Below are 19,416 nucleotides of genomic sequence, written 5' to 3' on the forward strand. Positions count from 1 at the left end.
TTTCTAAGCAGCATTAGTCAGGTTATCTGCAAGGTTAAAACCCTGCTGTTCCCTCCCTGACCCTAAAAAGGTGTCTTGGCCTGAAACAATCTTTCTTTTGCTAATAATTCCTTGCCCCACCTTCCTTCCTATAAAAACTTTCCATTCTGTACACCTCGTCCAAGCTCCTTTCTACTTGGTATGTGAGATACTGCCCAGTTCATGAATCACATAATAAAAGCCAATTCGATCTTCAAATTTACTTGGTTGAATTCTGTTTTCTAACCCTAGAAAACCCCTTTCCAGAGAAGCATTTTGGACAAACTCAGGTGAGGCTGCCACCCCAACGATATCCCAGAGCAAAGGGGCTAGTTAGTGATCTGAAGGAGCCTGTGTTCACATACCAGCTGGAGACAAAACCCAAAACCAAACCCTCAGCTCCCACCTCCCCTCCAGGAAGACCATGGATGCAAAGTAGCAACCAAGGCAACTGCAAACATGGGCCTCATGGCCCCACAGCTACGTCCTCGAGGAGAAGTTAACATGGGTCTGTTTGCCATTGCAAGTGAGGGCAATGCTAGGAGCTGGGGCTCCGTGGCAAGGTAGTTTTTGTGGTTTGGGTTGGTTTTGAATGAATTTTTGTCTTAATGTTGCCTAGTGGCCACAATGAAGGTAATAACACAACTTCCTATCTTACGGGGCCATGTGAGAATTAAATGAGCTATGTCAGCCCAGTGATCCACACAGAGCCTGACACATACCATAAACTCAGATGGTTGCCAATGATGATGGTGGTGACAGTGGGCGGTGGAAGGAGTCACCTGAAGTAGGAAAATCCAACCAAAGTCTCTTCAAAACCAGGAGTCAAAAGAGAAGCAGGTAATCCTGATACACTCCCCTGGAGAAGCATGCTTAGATACTTTTCAGAAGGGAAAATGAAGTGGTGCCCTCTTCTGGATAGGATCAGGGCTGCCCAGATGTCCTGGGCCTCAGGAGAGGTCACTAGACCCCTGTGAGTACAGGCTCTCCATTTGCCATTGGGAGATGAAACCAGGTAACAGAGAGACCCAAGGAGATGAACTTCCCCAGAGAAGGGAGAGGAAATGACAACTATGGAGAGATACCATTGTTCACTCAACATACCAGCAAAAACAAAGGAGCATGAAGATCTGAGGGGCAGTGGGAGGGCAGGCAAACAGGAAATCTGGCACCCTATTGACAAATGGTCTTTAGAGAATGACTTGGAAATCTTTAGTAAGATCTTAAATGTACACACAGGATGGCACGACAACTTCACTCCTCGGTAACCTCCTAAGAGAACTATCCACGCATTTGTGCAGGAAGCACACACCAGAAAGTGCCCCCCAACACTGATATAAGGGCAAACAATGGGACCCACCTACCCACCGCTCACGGGAACATGGCTCAATAAACAGTGGATTCTTATACCATGAATACACTATTCATTTTGTGATAGACAAAAACAAGGTAGGGGCACCTGGGTAGCTCAGTCAGTTGAGCATCCAACTCTTGATTTCAGCTCAGGCCATGATGTCACAGTGGTGGGATCAAGCCCCGTGTTGGGCTCTGTAGTGAGCGTGGAGCTCACTTGGGGTTCTCTCTCTCCTTTTCTCTCTGCCCTTCCCCTGCTTGTGCATGTGTGCGTACTCTCTCAAAAAACCAAAACCAAAAACAAAAAACAAAGTAGATTCTCATACACAGTCTTGAAAACATTTTAAGGCATATTATTGGATTTTTAAAAAACGTTACAAAATAGACCAACATGCATAGCATGACAACCTATATCAGAAAGAAAGGAAGGAAGGAAGGAAGGAAGGAAGGAAGGAAGAAAGAAAGAAAAGTTAGAAAGAAAAGAAAAAAGGAAGGAAGGAAAGAATGACTTTTTCTACATATATAAGCACCTAGAAAAAGTTCTGGAAGGAAATGTACAAAAGGAGGTCACAGTAGTTACTTCTGGGAAAGGCAGGTGTGGGATGGGGAGGCTGGCAATGAAACCAGGCAGGGTGTGTCACCTATTTTTAACTAAGAAAAAATGTATCTATGCATCTCTTGGGCATTAAAATAAAATTAAATGAATACATTTATTTTTTAAGGAGAAAAAGAGGAGGTAGAGAGAGAGAAAGACATAGCTGCCAAGAGCTAAGGGGCTGTCTGCCTCCCTCCAGGACTGGCCACCCACACATACAGACACAGCTCATCTGAGCAAGTGTCCATAGTTCTCAGAATCCAGTATTTAATTCTATACCTCATTAGTTCTATTTATACCAACTCTTCCTTCTAATTCTTAGAAAAATTCCCTCATACTTAACAAAGGTATCCTCCTCTGGTGTCAGAAATTGGAGATATGAAAAGGGGACACATGAAATTCTGCTATCTCCAATTCTTGATGGCCTCCACTGACTTATATAGACTTAGATGAAAGCCTACATTGCATTTAATTGGTGCCTGTGAGAATTTTTTAAATCTTAATTTTTAAAGATATTTTTACCTTTCTTTGTTTTCTTCCATCCCTCTGAAGACGCACTGATTCATTACTGTGGAACTGTCCATAGACACAGCATGGCCAGGCCAGGTCTTCTTTCTGAAAAAAACAAAACAACCCAATGTTTAGAACCTGGACATATTTCTGTTATAAATGCACAGAGAGTTGCATTAAATACATACAAGGGGGATATGTCAAAGGCTGCCCAGTATCCATTAAAATCCATTCTCCCTTTCTTCCATAGTTATTTGAGTTTTATCAGGGACTACATTTCCCAGCATCCTTGCAGGTAGGTATGGCACTGAGTTCCCAATTCCATTGAGTTCCCAATGGAATCAAAGAGGAAAGGTGCCATTTCCCCATATAGGTCTTAAGACATGAGCATGCCTTATCCACCCTTCCCACTGGCTCCCACTGGCTAACTCAGCTCTGATTGTGCACATGATGACCATGCATTTGGAAATAATGGAGTGACAAGACAGAAGGCACCTAGGCCTATGATTGACTGCATGGAGCACAGTCAGCCTCTCACCTTCTAACTACTACATTAGTGAGAAATTTCTTTTTTTTTTTTTTTTTTTTTTTACATCATTGTTTTATTTGATTCTATTTTTATGGCTAGTTAATGCTCATCCCAGTTGGCACTGAGTAAATATTCCCTTTGGGGCCCTTCTGAGGGTGGGTTTGGTTATTTGGAGCTTACAACATGTTATGTCTATGGAGACAGGTGCTGCCAGACTATTTTGGTCACAATTTTGGTAAAACCACATGCAATTTAAGTAGTACTTAATCAGTATTAGATGGATGAAGAGATGTTAATGAGCATGTAATACCTTCTAGTGTGAAGTCTGTCAAGAGCAGAGCTTGTGGCCAGAATTAGGAACACTGGGATCCACAAGTGTGAGTTGTGAGCTTTGCTTCACAAAATGACGACTTGGAGTGGTAAAATATCCCAATGAACATGATAACCACATTTAAGGATTCAAGTCTATGTCCTTGGAAGCAACAGAAACTAAGAGAGACACAGGGATGAGACAGAGAGAGAACATTCTGTTGGGTGGAGGATTCCACCCACTCACTCTTCCACACCCTGAGCATGGCCCCAGGTGAGTCTGAGAGAGGACACTGAGGTTCCATCTCCAGCCTCAGGTACTGCATTCCTCGCCACGCAGGGGGAGTGGGTTTTGCATTAAGGCATATTCTCATTCTTCAGCATGGACCTGAACACAAACCTGCTTCATTTGGTGTCAGTCAAAGAAAGAAATGGTCATTAGTTCCAACACCAGAAGGACTCGCTGTGCACACCACATTGAAAGATGGTGTACCGGTCTCCAACCTTGTGCCTCCTAGGGTTCAAGGTAATTTGGACATCTGTGATCTTCTGTGATCTTCCATGCTGATGCATCAGCTGTTTTGACTCTTGAGCAACAAATCTGCTTGGCCAAATCTCCCACCCAGCCTCCTCCATCTGCCACACCATGAGTCTGGCCTTTTCCCAGATCAAAGCACCATTAGTGGGGAGCCTAGCTGGCTCAGTCGGTGGAACATGTAACTCTTGATCTCAGGGTTACAAGTGTGAGCCTCACACTGGGTGTAGAGATTACTTAAAAATAAAATCTTGAAGAAAAAAAAAAGCCCTATTAGGATAAAAACTCTCAGATCCAGGTGAGCAGGACCAGATACCTTGGACTCTGGCACCCCAAGGCATTGGAAAGAGTCAGTGTGGGGGGAAAGCCACAGTCTCCAATGCTGCTCTTTTATGTAACTTACAAAGAGCACACCATGAGATATTTTTAGCATCTGGATCCCTGTCTGGGACCACTGCTCTGGCTTCCATCAGAGCTAACTTCATCAGCTAAGGCATGTGCATTACAGAGGGGCCCAGAATAAGGCAAGAGGGAAGATGTGGATCCTGGAATGAGGAGAGATGGAAGGGTAGTGAGACATAGGCTCAGAGACTCAGAGGGGCCACCACATCCCCACGATCCCCACCATGAAGGGAGAGGGAAGAAAGTAAGAATGCCACACCAGGGTCGCCTCTGCCGCTGTGAACACCTCGGTCCACCTCAGTTCAGCCTGGAAGCCACGTCTACTCAGTGTACAAGCCATTCCACAGCCCAGTAAGTGCTGCAAGGGGGGGGGGGGGTTAACACCTACATCCTCAAATTATGCCAACTCTCCTCAAAGCCACGTTTCCCAAGCAGCTGTGAGAGGTCAGAGCCTGCCTTCAAAGGGACCACGAGCTAGCTCTGGGTCAGAGTTTCAGGTTTTCCCTCCTGGTATTGGAGAAAGCATTCTGTAGACAACCACTGATAAACCATCACCCTTCTGCCTGTGGCTAAGGGCAGAGATTGGGAGCACCTGACTGTACCCTAGCACTGAGGGGTGCCCAAGGCCAGGCACTGTCTTGAATTATTTCATCAATTTCTCATATCAGCCCTAGGAGGCAGATACTGCCTCACTTAACAAATCAGAGACTGGGCACAAAGAAATTAAGATTTGGCCAAATGCCATACAAACAGCAAATAAAATTGAGACTTGAACCAAGCATTTGATCTGGGAGCCTGTGCCCCTAATCAGTGTATTGTAATGTGCATGATAAAACTCATTAATGGCTGAATGAATGAACGAGCAAATGATGAATGAATAGTTTCAAAAGCAGTTTCAAAAAGGTGGGGGGGGGGCGGGTACTGTGGGAGACAGTGTCTCTATAAAGCCCTAGAAGGGTGGACCATGTGCCTGACACCCCCCATCCTGGATGCCAACCAAGTGTGTGATAGTCTCAGACCCCCATCCCCCCAAGACAGCCACTTAGTCCCGTGAACACTCTGAACCCAGGGTTGCCAACTTCTATAAAAGAAATTTATACGCTTAATACCACCATCCCTAATAACCACAGCTACCTGTGATTCAGAACCTGTGTGTAGGCAGTAAACTCAGGGCTCAAACACAGAGTCTTCTCATCCATCTGTGGCCCCACAGGGTAGGTAGGACCATACCCATTTTATAGATGGCAGAACTGGAGCTCTGAGAGGTTGTGGCCTAAAGTCACAGGGCTTACAATGAAGGCAGTTTTCAAATCTGAGCAGTTGGCTGAACAGCACAGGCTTTCTGCCTGTACATGACACTCCCCACTCAGCTTGGTTAATCAAAAAGTTACAAAGGTAAGTGGTGTCCTAACTCTTAAGCTAGAAAGCTCTGTATTTTTTAAAAAAGATATTAGTTTTAAGTAATCTCTACACCCAACATGGGGCTCAAACTCATGACCCCGAGATCAAGAGTCGCATGCTCTTCTGACTGAGCCAGCCTGGAAAGTTCTATATTCGCCTAAAGTTATTCAGTATTTCCCATCCAAGTCACTTCCATGGGAGATGAATTCTACTTCTTCCCAGCTAGAAACTCAGGCACTTGCCACTTCCTCATCCCTCTCCTCAGCTGTCTGGAGCAGCACTGACCAGCACCAACCTCCTGCAAGCCCAACTGTATCCCTGGGACACCGAGCCCTGCTAATTTTTCACTGAAAAACCTCTGTCCTCAGGAGGCACTAAGTGTTGGTGAGGATTGAATGCAACCAGAGCTCTCACTCTTGCTGTTGGTAGGAGCACAAATGGGTCCAACCACTTTTGAGGACTGCGGCAATCCTTGCATTTCCTCCTAGGTACATACGTGCACCAAGAGGTTTTCTAGAAAGTTCTCAGTAGCATTATGTATAACAACCCTCTATTAGTTTCCTATTGCTGTTGTAACAAATTACCACAAACTTAGTGGCATAGAGCAACACAGATTTATCATCTTATAGTTCTGGAGGTAAGAAAAATGGGTCTAAAGTGAGTCAGCAGGGCTGTACTCCTTCTGGAAGCTCTAGAGGACAATCCATTCCTTGCCTTTTCCAGCTTCTGGAAACCACCCGCATTCCTCAGCTCATGGCCCCTTCCTCCATTTCAGAGACAGCAATGTAGTATCTTCAAATCTCTTCTCTCACCTCTGCTTCCACTTTCATGTCTCATTCTCTGAAGTGGACTTTCCTGCTTCCCTCTTGTAAGGATCCTTGTTACAATGGTCCCACCCAAATAATTCAGGGTCATCCCTATGTCATGACCCTTGACTTACATTTGCTAAGTCCCTTTTGCCATGTAGGGTAGCTCAGTCTCAGGTATTACCAGTGAACAGTATCTATGACCAGGGATTAGGTCATGGACATCTTTCAAGGGGCCTACCTCAAGCCCCAAACCAGAAGCGATGCCCATGCTCCTCATCAGTAGAATGAATGAAATAAATGGTGGGGGGCGCCTGGGTGGCTCAGTCGGTTAAGCATCCGACTTCAGCTCAGGTCACCATCTCGCGGTCCGCGAGTTCGAGCCCCGCGTCGGGCTCTGGGCTGATGGCTCAGAGCCTGGAGCCTGCTTCCGATTCTGTGTCTCCCTCTCTCTCTGCCCCTCCCCCGTTCATGCTCTGTCTCTCTCTGTCCCAAAAATAAATAAACGTTAAAAAAAAAAATTTTAGGGGCGCCTGGGTGGCGCAGTCGGTTAAGCGTCCGACTTCAGCCAGGTCACGATCTCGCGGTCCGTGAGTTCGAGCCCCGCGTCAGGCTCTGGGCCGATGGCTCGGAGCCTGGAGCCTGTTTCCGATTCTGTGTCTCCCTCTCTCTCTGCCCCTCCCCCGTTCATGCTCTGTCTCTCTCTGTCCCAAAAATAAATAAAAAACGTTGAAAAAAAAATTTAAAAAAAAAAAAAAATTTTAGAAATAAATGGTGGTAATTCGCAGCAATGAGAATAGATGAGCTACAACTATTTGCAGCAACAAGGATGGCTCTTCACGAGAAGATTCTGAGCCAAAGACACCAAACACAAGAGTGTCTGCCATATGAGTCTGTCTGCAGAAATCCCAGAACCAGGTAAATCTATCCCATGCTGTCAGAAGTCAGGATGGAGGTTGTAGTGGGGGAGCAGTGGCTGGAAGAGTATGAGGAGGCTTTTGGGGTGCTGGCAAAGGCTGTTTCTTAATCTAGGTGCTGCTTACACAGGTGTGTTCAGTTTGTGAAAATCCATCAAGCTACAGTTATGATCTATGGTCTATGCCCTTTTTTGCTGGCATGTTATGCTTTAATAACAAGTTTTGAGAATTTTATAACAACTAATTGTGCCTAAAGTTTCCCCCCACCCCACCCAAGTTCTCAGTAAACCTCTCAACAAATAAGGTTGCTGCAAGTTTGGTTTTCTATCAATTAACATAGCGATGCACCCTACAATTTGCATCCTACAATTTCAGGTCAATAGTTATGAAAATACAATAAAGGCATTTATAACTAAGAAAGAGGAGGAGGAAAAGAAACTAGCTTCTCTGCCTCTCTCACCCCATTTCCACTCCACAGGGACATGTCAAATTTTATCTCTGGATGAAGCAGATCCCAGCTGGCCCCCTAAACACTCCCTACCCTGACAATTGCTGCCCACCAGACTGGCTGGAATGTTTCCCTGCCACCTGCCACATGCTCCTTCCTCTGTCTCTCCTCACTCCTTTACCCATGTGACATGACCACGGGGAGCCCCATCTCCTCCTAGGAGCTCCCCCCAGCTTCTGTAGGACTTGTAATACAAACCACACCATTTGGACTTAATTGCTATTGCCATAAACTAACTGTTAATAGGACCAAGTGTCTTAATCTGATCTCCCCCCAAAAGACTGCAAACTTAAGAGAAATCAGGTCTTGTCCATTCAATTTTTGTTGTATGTGAACTTCTTATGCTAAGAACTACTACCAATATTAACAGCCTTTATTGAGCACCTACTTCACATCACGTTCAGTGCTCCTAATGCATCATTTCCTCTTCTCCCACCCAGGGAAGTGGGTGCTATCAGTATCCCTCTTTTGAATAAGAGGAAACTGAGGCACGGAAAGACTAGTTAACTTGCTAAAGGTCCCAAAGCTCATCACAGGAAGGATGGGATTTGAATCCATGCAATCTGATTCCAGAGCCCATGCTTTTGACCCAGACCCTACTCTGCTTCCCTAATGCCCAACCCAAAGCCAGGGTTAGGCATATTATTGGTGTTTAATAAACACCACTATGACATATTTGACCCCCCCCCCACACACACACACACATTAAGGGGGAAAAAAACCCTCCTCAGGACACAAATAACAAATCAAGACTCTTCACCAAATAAGATCTTTTCAGCCTCAGATCTCAAAAGAAGGCACAGCCTCTGGAGAGATCTGCAAAAGTTCTGCATATTCCTTGCTCTATATCATGCCTGGCATTCAGGGGGCTTTATAAACATTTATCAGTAAACAATAGCCAGAGTTTGTCCTCCAGGCTTTTATCAGAATAGGGAGAGAGCTGGATACATTTATTTTTTTGCTTGCCAATCTCAGGGTCAAAGCCAACGTCAGAGCTGAAGGCTGACTGGACAACTCGGTCTGTGACCACAAGATCCCAAGCCACCTGCCCCAGATGACCTCATTTCCTCGACAGCCAAGAATTGTGACCCAGAGGCCTTGGCTGGTAACAAGGCCACCACCCCAGAGGGCTGCTGAAGCCACTAACCTGAACCAGAGATAATGACACCAGCAGCCCTGCTGTCCCTGGAATATGATGTGATGTGTGGCTCCAGCCCAAGTGCTCCCTCCCCTTGAGGCCCGCCCCACGGTCAGGTACCAAGCAGTGCTCTGTCCGGCGTGGACACAGCAGTGCACCGGTGCCAGCCACTCCCCCTTAGCTTCGCACAGATCAGTTCCAGCGTCCATGTGGGTACAAGAGAAAGGGCCTGTGCCCAGGAGCGTGCTGACGACTGAGAAGACATTATTTTTAAATGGCTGCCTCTGAGGAGGAACAGGAGACTGGCTGGAGGTCAAGGCAGGCTTTAGTTACACCTGTACCACTAGCATTTTTACAGGAACAACAACAACAACAAAGTGTTTATGTATTTGGGGGCTTATTAAAACTGTCCCAAAGTTTCTTGAAAAAAAAAAACTGAGGGGCTCCTCGGTGACTCAGTTGGGTAAGCATCCGACTTCAGCTCAGGTCATGATCTCACAGCTTGTGAGTTCGAGCCCCATGGTGGGCTGTGTGCTGATAGCTCAGAGCCTGGAGCCTGCTTTGGACTCTGTGTCTCCCTCTCTCTCCCCCTCCACCACTCACACTCTGTCTCTCTCTGTCTCAAAAATAAACATTAAAAAAATGTTTTAATAAAAAATAATAAAATAAAATAAAATAAAATAAAATAAAATAAAATAAAATAAAACACTGATGATTGCAGTACAACGTGACCATGCAGTAATGGAGAGACATATGGTTACAAGGGGATCAGCACCTACATCAGCCTGAGGGAATCCTGGAAGGCTTCTCAGAGGACGCACTGCTGGGGCTGAGTTTTGAAGGAGGAATAAAAGCTTGCCATGTCAACAATCCAGGGTTGCTCTGGATAAAGGGTACAGAGTACATAATGGCAAGGAGGAAACAGAGGCCACAAGAGTAAGAAGAGGGTAGAAGGAAGTAGGAGAAAGGCTAGAACACCACGGCATCTCAGGCATCTCATCTCGGAGCGTTATGCACTGACAGGTTCAATGACATAATCTATGCTGAGGGTTCAGCCAAGAAGAGGTACTCATGAGTGGTTGGCGTTATCTACCTTTGTTTGTATTCCTATTGCATCCTTCCTGGAAGCAGACTCTGTGGACATCACCAGGGGGTTGTTGGGGCAAGAATTTGGAAATGAGGTCCCCACAACCAATTTCTGAAAGACACTTTGTAAACTCAACCACTCATGTGCCCTCGGGTTTTCCTAGAGCCTCCTAGTGCCTCACCAGTGTTCCCTCCTCACTCCTCCCGCATCCAAAGCCCATCCACATGTGTGCACATGTCTCCCCAACTGCACCGGGTTTTGTGACACCCCAACCATGAGCACAGTAGCAAGTACAATAGTTGTTGAACAAATTAACAAATTCAGCTAACTGCGCTTCTCCATACTAGTGAAAGATGATGAGAACCCGACACAGAATCTGGACATCATGGATGCCATCACCACACAGCTGAAGAAATTATCTTGGGGTGTTGGCCACCCCAGAATCACAGAAAAATGAGGTTCCAAGAGGAAAAACCCCATAGTACCCACCCAAGCCCTTAAGTCACCCTGTTGAAGGAAGATATATCCTGGGGACCCAAGAATTCAGGTGCTATATCCCTAGATAGTCAAGGTGCCCCAGTGATGAAATGGATATAACAGGCTAATACCATTTTCATACTTGCTCCAACAAGTATTTTGGACTCCATTCTTGCTGTCTTGCCAGGCAGCCTTTGGGTTAGGCAACTGACTCTCCACATGGCTTAATTACATGGAGAGGCAGAGCTGCGGGTGCCACAGAGGCAGATGATAGTTCCTGTCTAGGTCAAGGCTGCCAGTGTGGGCATGACAAGCTTGCTTGGGGAGGGACGGACAGAAGGTGAGGTCAGTCCTCTGGGCTTCATCACAAATCTCCAGTCTCCCCAGTGTGAGATCACATCCCAGGGTCTAGAACAAGGGTTCAGTGGGGATACTACCAGTGGTCAAGTCCTGTCCAGGCTGCCTGTCCTTAGACAAAAGGTGTTCTGATTTCAACCAAGACATCTCCTCTTCTATATGATTCTTATGTGGGGTAAGTTCTCATACCGTAAACAGTTCCAATGCAACAAAAGAAAGTTTTAAAAACTTCATACAAAACACCTGTTACCTGCCAGCCTCTCTCTAGGTCCCTCCAGTAATGTCTTTAGTGGACACTTGGTACATTTTTATTGATGGACAGAGAGCATACTTACCCATTCACAGAGGACCCAAACGTAGAAGGGATAAGACATGGTAGTCAGAGCAGTTGGGGTCTCCCGTCTGTGCTGTCTGCTGTAAGATAGACACTGCCCAAGCAGAGCCCATCTGATGGAAGGCACACGGGCTACCCAGGGGTCACTGTGGTCCTCACTGTCCTCCTCCTCATCACCACAGGCAACAGTGGTCTCCCTACATGCCAGGTATCCCGTGGAGGGCTTCAAATGCTCTGATTCCACTTCACTCTCTCAGCAATGTTGTAAGGCAGGGGCTCTCATCCTCTCATCCCCTTCTCACAGATGAGGAAACGGATGCACAGAGGGGCTTAAGTGACTTGCAGGCTCACAGAGCTAGTGAGTGGAAGGAAGAACCAGCACATAGGCACACTGTCCCTCCTCCCTCAGACAGAGCTCCAAAAAAGGAGATGACAGTCATATAAAATGGCCCCAGAGAAGGCCTCGTGGCAATTTTCCTAGTTGGGGATAAAACTGGATTCCTTGAGCAGTGAGCGATTTTCTGACCTGTTCCTTCGCCAACCAGGGCATTTGTGAAAATGAACTTCATAGAACTGACATACATCACACTCACTCACTCAGCTTGAGGATGGTAGTCTGGTTTGCCTTGTCATCACTCATTACCTGCAAGGACAAATGCTTAAGTACAGCACACCACATGGCCAAAGAGTGCTTTAAAACACCTGCAAAGTGGTACCTGGATGACTCAGTCAGTTAAGCATCCAACTTTGGCTCAGGTCATAATCTCGTGGTTCATGAGTTTGAGCCCCACATCGGGCTCTCTGCTGTCAGCGTGGAGCCCACTTCAGATCCTCTGCCTTCTTCTCTCTCTGCCCCTCCCAACTCATGCTCTTTCAAAAATAAATAAAGCTTTTTTTTAAAAAACACCTGCAAAAAAGGTGAGCTCTCTTTTTATTATTTATTTTAGAAGGAGAGAGGGTGAAGGCAGGGGAGAGGGGCAGACGGGGAGAGAGAGAATCTCAGGCAGGTTCCAAGCTCAGCGTGGAGCCCAGTGTGGGCTCAATCCCACAACCATGGGATCATGACCTGAGCTGAGATCAAGAGTCAGACATTCAACTGACTGAGCCACCAAGGTGCTCCAAGGTGATAATGTTTCATAAAATTGCATGTAGCTATCCACTTGGAGACAATTTAAGATTCATGGGAGGGGCGCCTGGGTGGCTCAGTCAGTTAAGCGTCCGACTTCGGCTCAGGTCATGATCTCACAGTCCGTGAGTTCGAGCCCCGCGTTGGGCTCTGTGCTGACGGCTCAGAGCCTGGGGCCTGTTTCGGATTCTGTGTCTCCCTCTCTCTGACCCTCCCCTGCTCATGCTCTGTCTCTCTCTGTCTCAAAAATAAATAAACGTTAAAAAAAAAATTTTTTTTTTAAAAAGATTCATGGGAATCTATGGGGCTTTAATATAGGGGAGGAAATGACAAAGACCTATCAAGGACCTACTCTATATCCACATTAAGTCACAAGAGATACCCATGAGATGCACACTGGTACCCATACTTTGCAAAGCAGGAAACGAACTCCAGCTTAAGCAGCTTGGGTCAAGCTCCAGCAGCTGGAACATGACAGCAGGGACTGAACAGCTGGGTCTGTCTGACTCCTGGTCCAGGTCTCCACACTTCCAATACCCCATAGGCTCTGGCACCTGAGTAAATACGCAGCCTGACTCCCCTATAAAATCAAACTCTCTGCCTAAATCTTAGCTCCATCTCTGTGCTCTGACCCCAAGTGTCAGCTGAGAAAGACCCCGCAAAGGAAAGGAGCTATTACAGCCTTCTGACCCTACAGGGGAAATTCTGAAGTTGGGGGAAAAATCTGGCAGAGTCTAAAATGTCCCTGGAAAGCCCCTCAGGAAGGTGCATATGGAGAGGGGCTCCAGCCAGCCGAGAGCTAGAGGTGGCAGCTGTGTGTTCAAATGCACTCCAGATAGAGTCTGTGGTCAGGACAGACTCGTACATGGGGCTGTCCCACACTAGCCTTCCACCCCACAGGAAGTGGGGCCAGCTTGGGGGACCCTCCAGAACATACACTCACCTCAGTGCAACAGCAGGATTAAACAGTTGTTGCTTTTTTCTAAGAGCTTCTAGTTTAGTTCACATAAGTTAAGCACAAGAGAGATATGATTCCATGGTACCATAATTCCACGATAACATGATCTTCCATTTATTTTTTTATTTAAAAAAAATTTGTTTAATGTTTTATTTATTTTTGAGACAGAGAGAGACAGAGCATGAGCAGGGGAGGAGCAGAGAGAGAGGGAGACAGAATCCAAAGCAGTCTCTAGGCTCTGAGCTGTCAGCACAGAACCCGACGGAGGGCTCGAACTCACAAACTGCGAGATCACGACCTGAGGCAAAGTCGGACACCCAACCGACTGAGCCACCCAGGCGCCCCTGATCTTCCATTTAGTACTGGAACATCTTACGTGGCAAATTATAAACACATTCACAACACAGATAACAACTGAGGTCTTGGGTTCTGAAGTTAAGACGATTGGGACTGTAATTTGACTTCTGCCACTTAGCAGCTATGAGAGCTTGGAAAGGACTCCTGTGCCTCAGTTTCCCCAAGTAAAAGAGGGGTCATAACGGTATCTACCTCCTGAGGCTTCTGTAGGAATTCAATGAAACAGTGTAAGTGAAGAGCCCGGCACAGGGCTTCACAAAGGTTAGTGTGCCCTCCCACTTCACAAAAAAACAAAAAGACAAGACAGCAGAGGCTCAAGGAAAAGTTAACTTTTCAGAGGTCCCACGGTGAGTAAGCTCCAGAGTGCACATCACAGTCAGTGCTGCGGGTCTTGGGAGGCTGGGTGTATGAGAGGAGACCTGGCTGGGATGAAGTGGCCCAGGCATCTAGGTTTAAGAGCCCAGGGAACAGAACCTGAAGCTTCAGGAAGATAGAATGAAGCAGGGGAGAGCCCTTCCACACAATATAAAAACACCTGGTGAAGAACCATTCCAGACCCACCTAGAAGGCAAGACTATACAGGCACAGAGATCTCAGGCAGCAGTAAACTGCCACCTCAGTCACAGTAATAAAGAAGATAGTGACTTGAGTGACAGTCACCCTAGATAAGCTTTGGAGCGTTCCCCCCTTCCTGCTAGCCCAGAGAGTCAGCCCACCCAGCCCCTTCCTCCCTGACCCCCAGGCTTTGCCAGATCCCCCTCTAGGATTCCAGATCCCTACCTCTCCAAGAGTTGCACACACCCACAACACGCACAAGAAATGACAGCAAGCAATGAGTAATCTGGAGCCATGTCAGCCAAGTCGCATGTCCAACACTGGCCTGGCTCTGCTGGCTGCTGAACATTCACTCACTGCCGAGAATGAGCCAGGGAGGCCCCTCTGACGCCACAGTGGGGCCTCTATTACATGCCAGCCTTGCACAGGTCAAGAGCAAGACTGCACCTTCCACAAAACCCAACCGGAGATTTGCAGACAGCAGGGAGACAGGAGTGAAGGAGGCCCCTTCCACTTGGTGATAATCATTCCCCTGTGTCCAGGGAGGAGTGGACAACAGAAAGGGGCAGATGCTTCCGGAGGCGAAGCCTGGCATTCGAGCCCTGTGAGTGACAACAGCTGTTCCCCATCACTCCCCTTCCAAGAGGCTGGCAGGGAGCATGAGACCACAACCCAAAGCAAATTTGGAGGCACTGGTCCCCAAGTTGTTGGGACATCAGCTGTAATAAAGACACTTGCCCTTGTGTAAGTTTTGGTGGCAGCAGAGGGACACTTGAGTTCAAAACAGCAGGACATTTTAATTCCTGCTAATGGTAGGAGGGGAGGAGCTGCTGCCACTCCCCAGAAACCCCACCTGGTGACCTGGCACCAACTTGATCCAGCAGGCAGGATGTGCCAGGGCATGTGGCTGAGGACAAGGACCTTGAGTTTCCATGAGAGAGTCACAAGATGTCAGAGCCAGGAGGACCCACAGCCCTCAGAACCCACAGGTGTCTTGATGCGGCAAAGCACAGAATCATCCATGTGTAGAGACATGCTTGGCCCAAGCTCAGCCCTTCTGAATCAATCACCAAGGCTGGGCCCGGGAATCTGCACTTTAAAGGCCCCTCTCAGGTGACTCTGAGGCAGCCAGCCCAGCCCAGGGCTGCTCTGGAAACAGAATCAGTCCCGCCTGCTGGTTTATCTGTGGGAGATCACAGCCATATCGTGGATGCTTCAGCCATTCATGCATTCGTGATTCTAGGACCATTTACCCACAGTTGCCCATGTGACCAGCTCTGAGAAGACACAGTTCCTGCTATTCATAAAGTAGCTGGGTTCACCTGGGGAAATTCTCAAAAATGCAGACATCCAGGCTCCACCACCTGTGATTTGGATTCTGAGGGCCTCACAATCCAGTGGGAAAACCAAAGCAAGGCCTGAAAGGGAGAGGAATCTGGAAACTGATGGCTAGGCAGGTAGTTCTGACCGAGGGGCTAGGCTGCGGGTGGCTTCAAGACACAAGGGAGGGAAGATGTTATCCAGCATCCAGTACACGCCAACGCCTTGACCACTGGCAATATTCACCGCAGCCCTGCAAGAGGACTGTCTTAATCCTCATGGTCCAGATGGCAGCACAGGGCTCAGAGCAGGTGAAATGGCCTGTCCGAAGTCCTGGTGCCAGCAAGCCTGGGATTTGAACCCCAATAGCCAGAGCACTTGCTCTTTTCACTACCATTCCCTCCTCCTCCCAAGTCCCAGCCTCAGGGAAGGACACGTCTGTCTACCCACACTGTGAATCCAGAGACCTGAGAGGTGTCCTTGACCCTTCTCTCTTGTTACTCCTTATGTACAATCAGGCCTGGCCCACTGTCCTCCACCTCCTTCTCTTGAATTCAACGTCTAGTACCACTAACCGAGTCCATGATGACCTGTGGTATTTAAAATACAAGCCCAGTCAGCCAGGTCACTCCTTGGCTTAATCCTCTGCAAGGCCTCCTCACAGGCCTGAAGTTACAAATCCTTCCCCCAGGTTTGCTGCAGGGCCTTCCAGAGTATCCTCTCCGTTCCCCTCACTCTAGCTCCTTCAGCTCAGAGGCCTTTAGCAACCACCCAGGAACACCAGATAGGTCCCCAGCTTCCTCCAGAAGGCAAGGCCACAGAGCAGGGGTAGCTCTGTCCATGGCTGAGCCCCTGGGGACACAGTAGGGGTGTGTGTGGTGGGGGTAGAGGGTGGTTGTTGACCGGCCACGGGACTTTGCAGCTGGTCTGAGGACCAGGTATGGTGGTGGCAGAGAAGCCATGGAGTCAGAGACTGGGCAGATAGACCAGGGCCAGACTGGGACAGGAAGGCTGTGAACACCACAGAAAGGAGCTAGGACATAAGCCTGGGGGCAGCCGAAGAGGCTCTTGGAAGCAGGGGGGTAATATGACCAAATTCACGTGTACACACTATTGGTAGAATTAGTTCCTCTCATCTCTTTGAAAGGCATTTTGCCAATAACCACCAAAATTTAAAATCTGCATGCCCTACTGATCCAGTAATTCCAAGTCTATCAAGGATACTCACCATAGGATCCTTCTATATTGGCAAAAAAGAAACAGTGACCTAACTAGCGAACTGGAGAATAAACTGTAGCAGGCAAGTCCACAGTCCCTCTTCCCACCTTGGAGCTGGATGTGCTTCAAAATTCATAATGTTTGCACATTAGAAAGGTAATACAAAGTGTATACACTATGTTCTGTAAGAAACCAGCAGGGTGAGGTGCGACATCCATAGTCAAATCCATAAGTACATCTGCAGGTGTACATGTGACTATTCTGCCACATACTATAAATAGCCTCCTATTAACTCAGGTCAGGTTTGCTCATCAAATGAGTTTGCACTAAACTTTTTTAAAGGCATGCAGTTTTGCGGGGGGTGGGGGGGTGTTTTTTTGTTGTCATTTGTTTAAGTAGGCTTGAACTTACAACCCTGAGATCAAGACTTAAGCTGAGATCAAGAGTCGGACCTTAACTGACCGAGCCAGCCAGGTGTCCCAAAAGGCATGCAGTTTTTTGATGCTTTTACTGTTCCAACCAGCCAGCCCGTGGAACTGGAAATGAAGCATGGCCTTCTCCTGTCAGAAGGACACCTGCAAGAGCACCCAATCCCAGAGCCAGAGACCCTCTGGAGCAGATACCATGCCCCAGGGGCACCGAGGGCCATTCACACACCATGCCCCAGGGGCACTGAGGGCCATTCACACACCATGCCCCAGGGGCACCGAGGGCCATTCACACACCATGCCCTGGGGCACTGAGGGCCATTCAGCTCAAAGATCTGTCCCAGCAGGGCCAACCGGCTGCCACAGGCAATCTACAGAACAAGCTTTAATTTGTTGTTGAGGATCAGCCCAGGGTGTGTGTGCTGAGTGATGTGCCTGGGCAGACAAAGGCAGGTTCCACTTCCTCCACTGGATCTTCTCTAACCTATCTGGTTAACACCAGCCACCACCATCGTTTAATCCTGGGCTTCAGGGAACACTAGCCAGTAGGCAGGTTCCCTCCCTTTCCAGGCTGGGACATTACAGGGAGTCCGAGGAAAGCACCAGATAGATGCACTTCTCCTTTAAACAGCATCGGAGCACCTGGGTGTCTCAGTTGGTTAAGCGTCTGACTTCAGCTCAGGTCATGATCTTGCGGTTGTCTAGTTCAAGTCCCGCATTGGGCTCTGTGCTGACAGCTCAGAGCCTGGAGCCTGTTTCAGATTCTGTGTCTCCCTCTCTCTCTGCCCCTCCCCTGTTCATGCTCTCTTTCTGTCTCAAAAATAAATAAACGTTAAAAAAAAAATTAAAAAAAAAAACAGCACCACAATTAGGAAAGGCCACCCTCCCTCTCAAGAGCTGATCTTATCTGCCAGGTAAGGACCATGCCAGCAGCCAATGGTGGTTATTGCTCACACTGCAGAGTGTGAGGGGGGATGGGTGAGGACCAGGAGGAACACACAGGAGCAGCAGGTGCTGCCAGCACGGGGTGGGGGTCGGGGGAGAAAGGGTTGGGGGCAGGGAGGAAGAGCTCTATCACAGGGAGAACTCAGGCCTCCCCTCCAGCCTGCCCTGGCCTCTGACACTGCTTCATTCCCTCCAGCCCTCCTCCAAGGACTCTAGAAAAAGACTACCAGGTATTTTTTTTTCCAATGTATACATCAATAAAATCGTTTGTGACACACATAAACTACACAAATCTTAAGTGTACAACTCAATAATGTTTTTACATATTTATACTTCCATGTACTCACCAACCAAATCAAAATATAAAACATTTCCAGCCCCCTAGAAGGTTTCACCATGCCCCTCCCAAAGGCTCTTTTACATTATTGCAGTGTATTCTGCTTGGATATGCAATTTGCTCACCCGTATGGCTGTTTATGGGCATTTAGGTTACTTCCATGTTTTGGTAATGACGAATAAAGCTACTATGATCATTCATGTCCAAGTCCTTGGGCGTTCATATGCACTCACTTCTCTTGGGTATACACGTAGGAGTAGAACTGCTGCAGCACAGGCAGGCATATGTTTAGCTTTGGTAGACACTGCCAAAATGACTTTCCAAAGTGGTTGTACCAATCCCTACCCCTACCAGCAGTATGTGAGGGTTCCAGCTGCTCCGTATCTTTAACAACACTTACTGTCCAGTCTTTTTCATCTAGCCATTCTGGGTGCATATACAGTATTATCTCATTGTGGTTAAAATTTTCTGATGACTCCTGAGGCTAAGCACCTTTCCATATGTTTATTGGTCATTTGGAATCCTCGTTGGTGACATGTTTGCTCAAGTCTTTTGTCTTTTTTATATTGGGTTGTCTGTTTCTTGTTGGTTCGGAGTTGTTCTTTATATATTCTAGATATGAATCTTTTGTTGGACATATGTATTTCAAATATCTTTTCCCAGGAGCACCTGGGTGGCTCAGTCGGTTAAGTGTCCGACTTCGGCTCAAGTCATGATCTCACGGTCCATGAATTCGAGCCCCGTGTCAGGCTCTGTGCTGACAGCTCTGAGCCTAGAGCCTGCTTCAGATTTTGTCTCTCTCTCTTTCCCTCTCTCTCTCTCTCTCTCTCTCTCTCTCTCTCTCTGCCCTTCCCCTGCTCATGCTCTATCTCTCTCTGTCTCAAAAATAAACATTT

At 47.5% G+C, this 19,416-nt stretch overlaps 1 protein-coding gene across 2 annotated transcripts in view; it reads right to left on the reverse strand.

Annotated features, from left to right (window-relative positions):
• ARHGEF3 (Rho guanine nucleotide exchange factor 3) overlaps positions 1–19,416 on the reverse strand; it is a 306,479-nt gene that overhangs the window by 266,243 nt on the left and 20,820 nt on the right. For both annotated transcript variants that reach the window (XM_049640756.1, XM_049640760.1), the window contains exon 2: positions 2,489–2,581. In XM_049640756.1, coding sequence (XP_049496713.1) covers positions 2,489–2,550 — 62 coding nt within the window. In that variant the 5' untranslated portion in view covers positions 2,551–2,581. The remainder of the gene's footprint in view (positions 1–2,488; positions 2,582–19,416) is intronic.

Source organism: Panthera uncia, chromosome A2, assembly GCF_023721935.1.
Source record: "Panthera uncia isolate 11264 chromosome A2, Puncia_PCG_1.0, whole genome shotgun sequence".
In the NCBI taxonomy this organism is placed as follows: domain Eukaryota; kingdom Metazoa; phylum Chordata; class Mammalia; order Carnivora; family Felidae; genus Panthera; species Panthera uncia.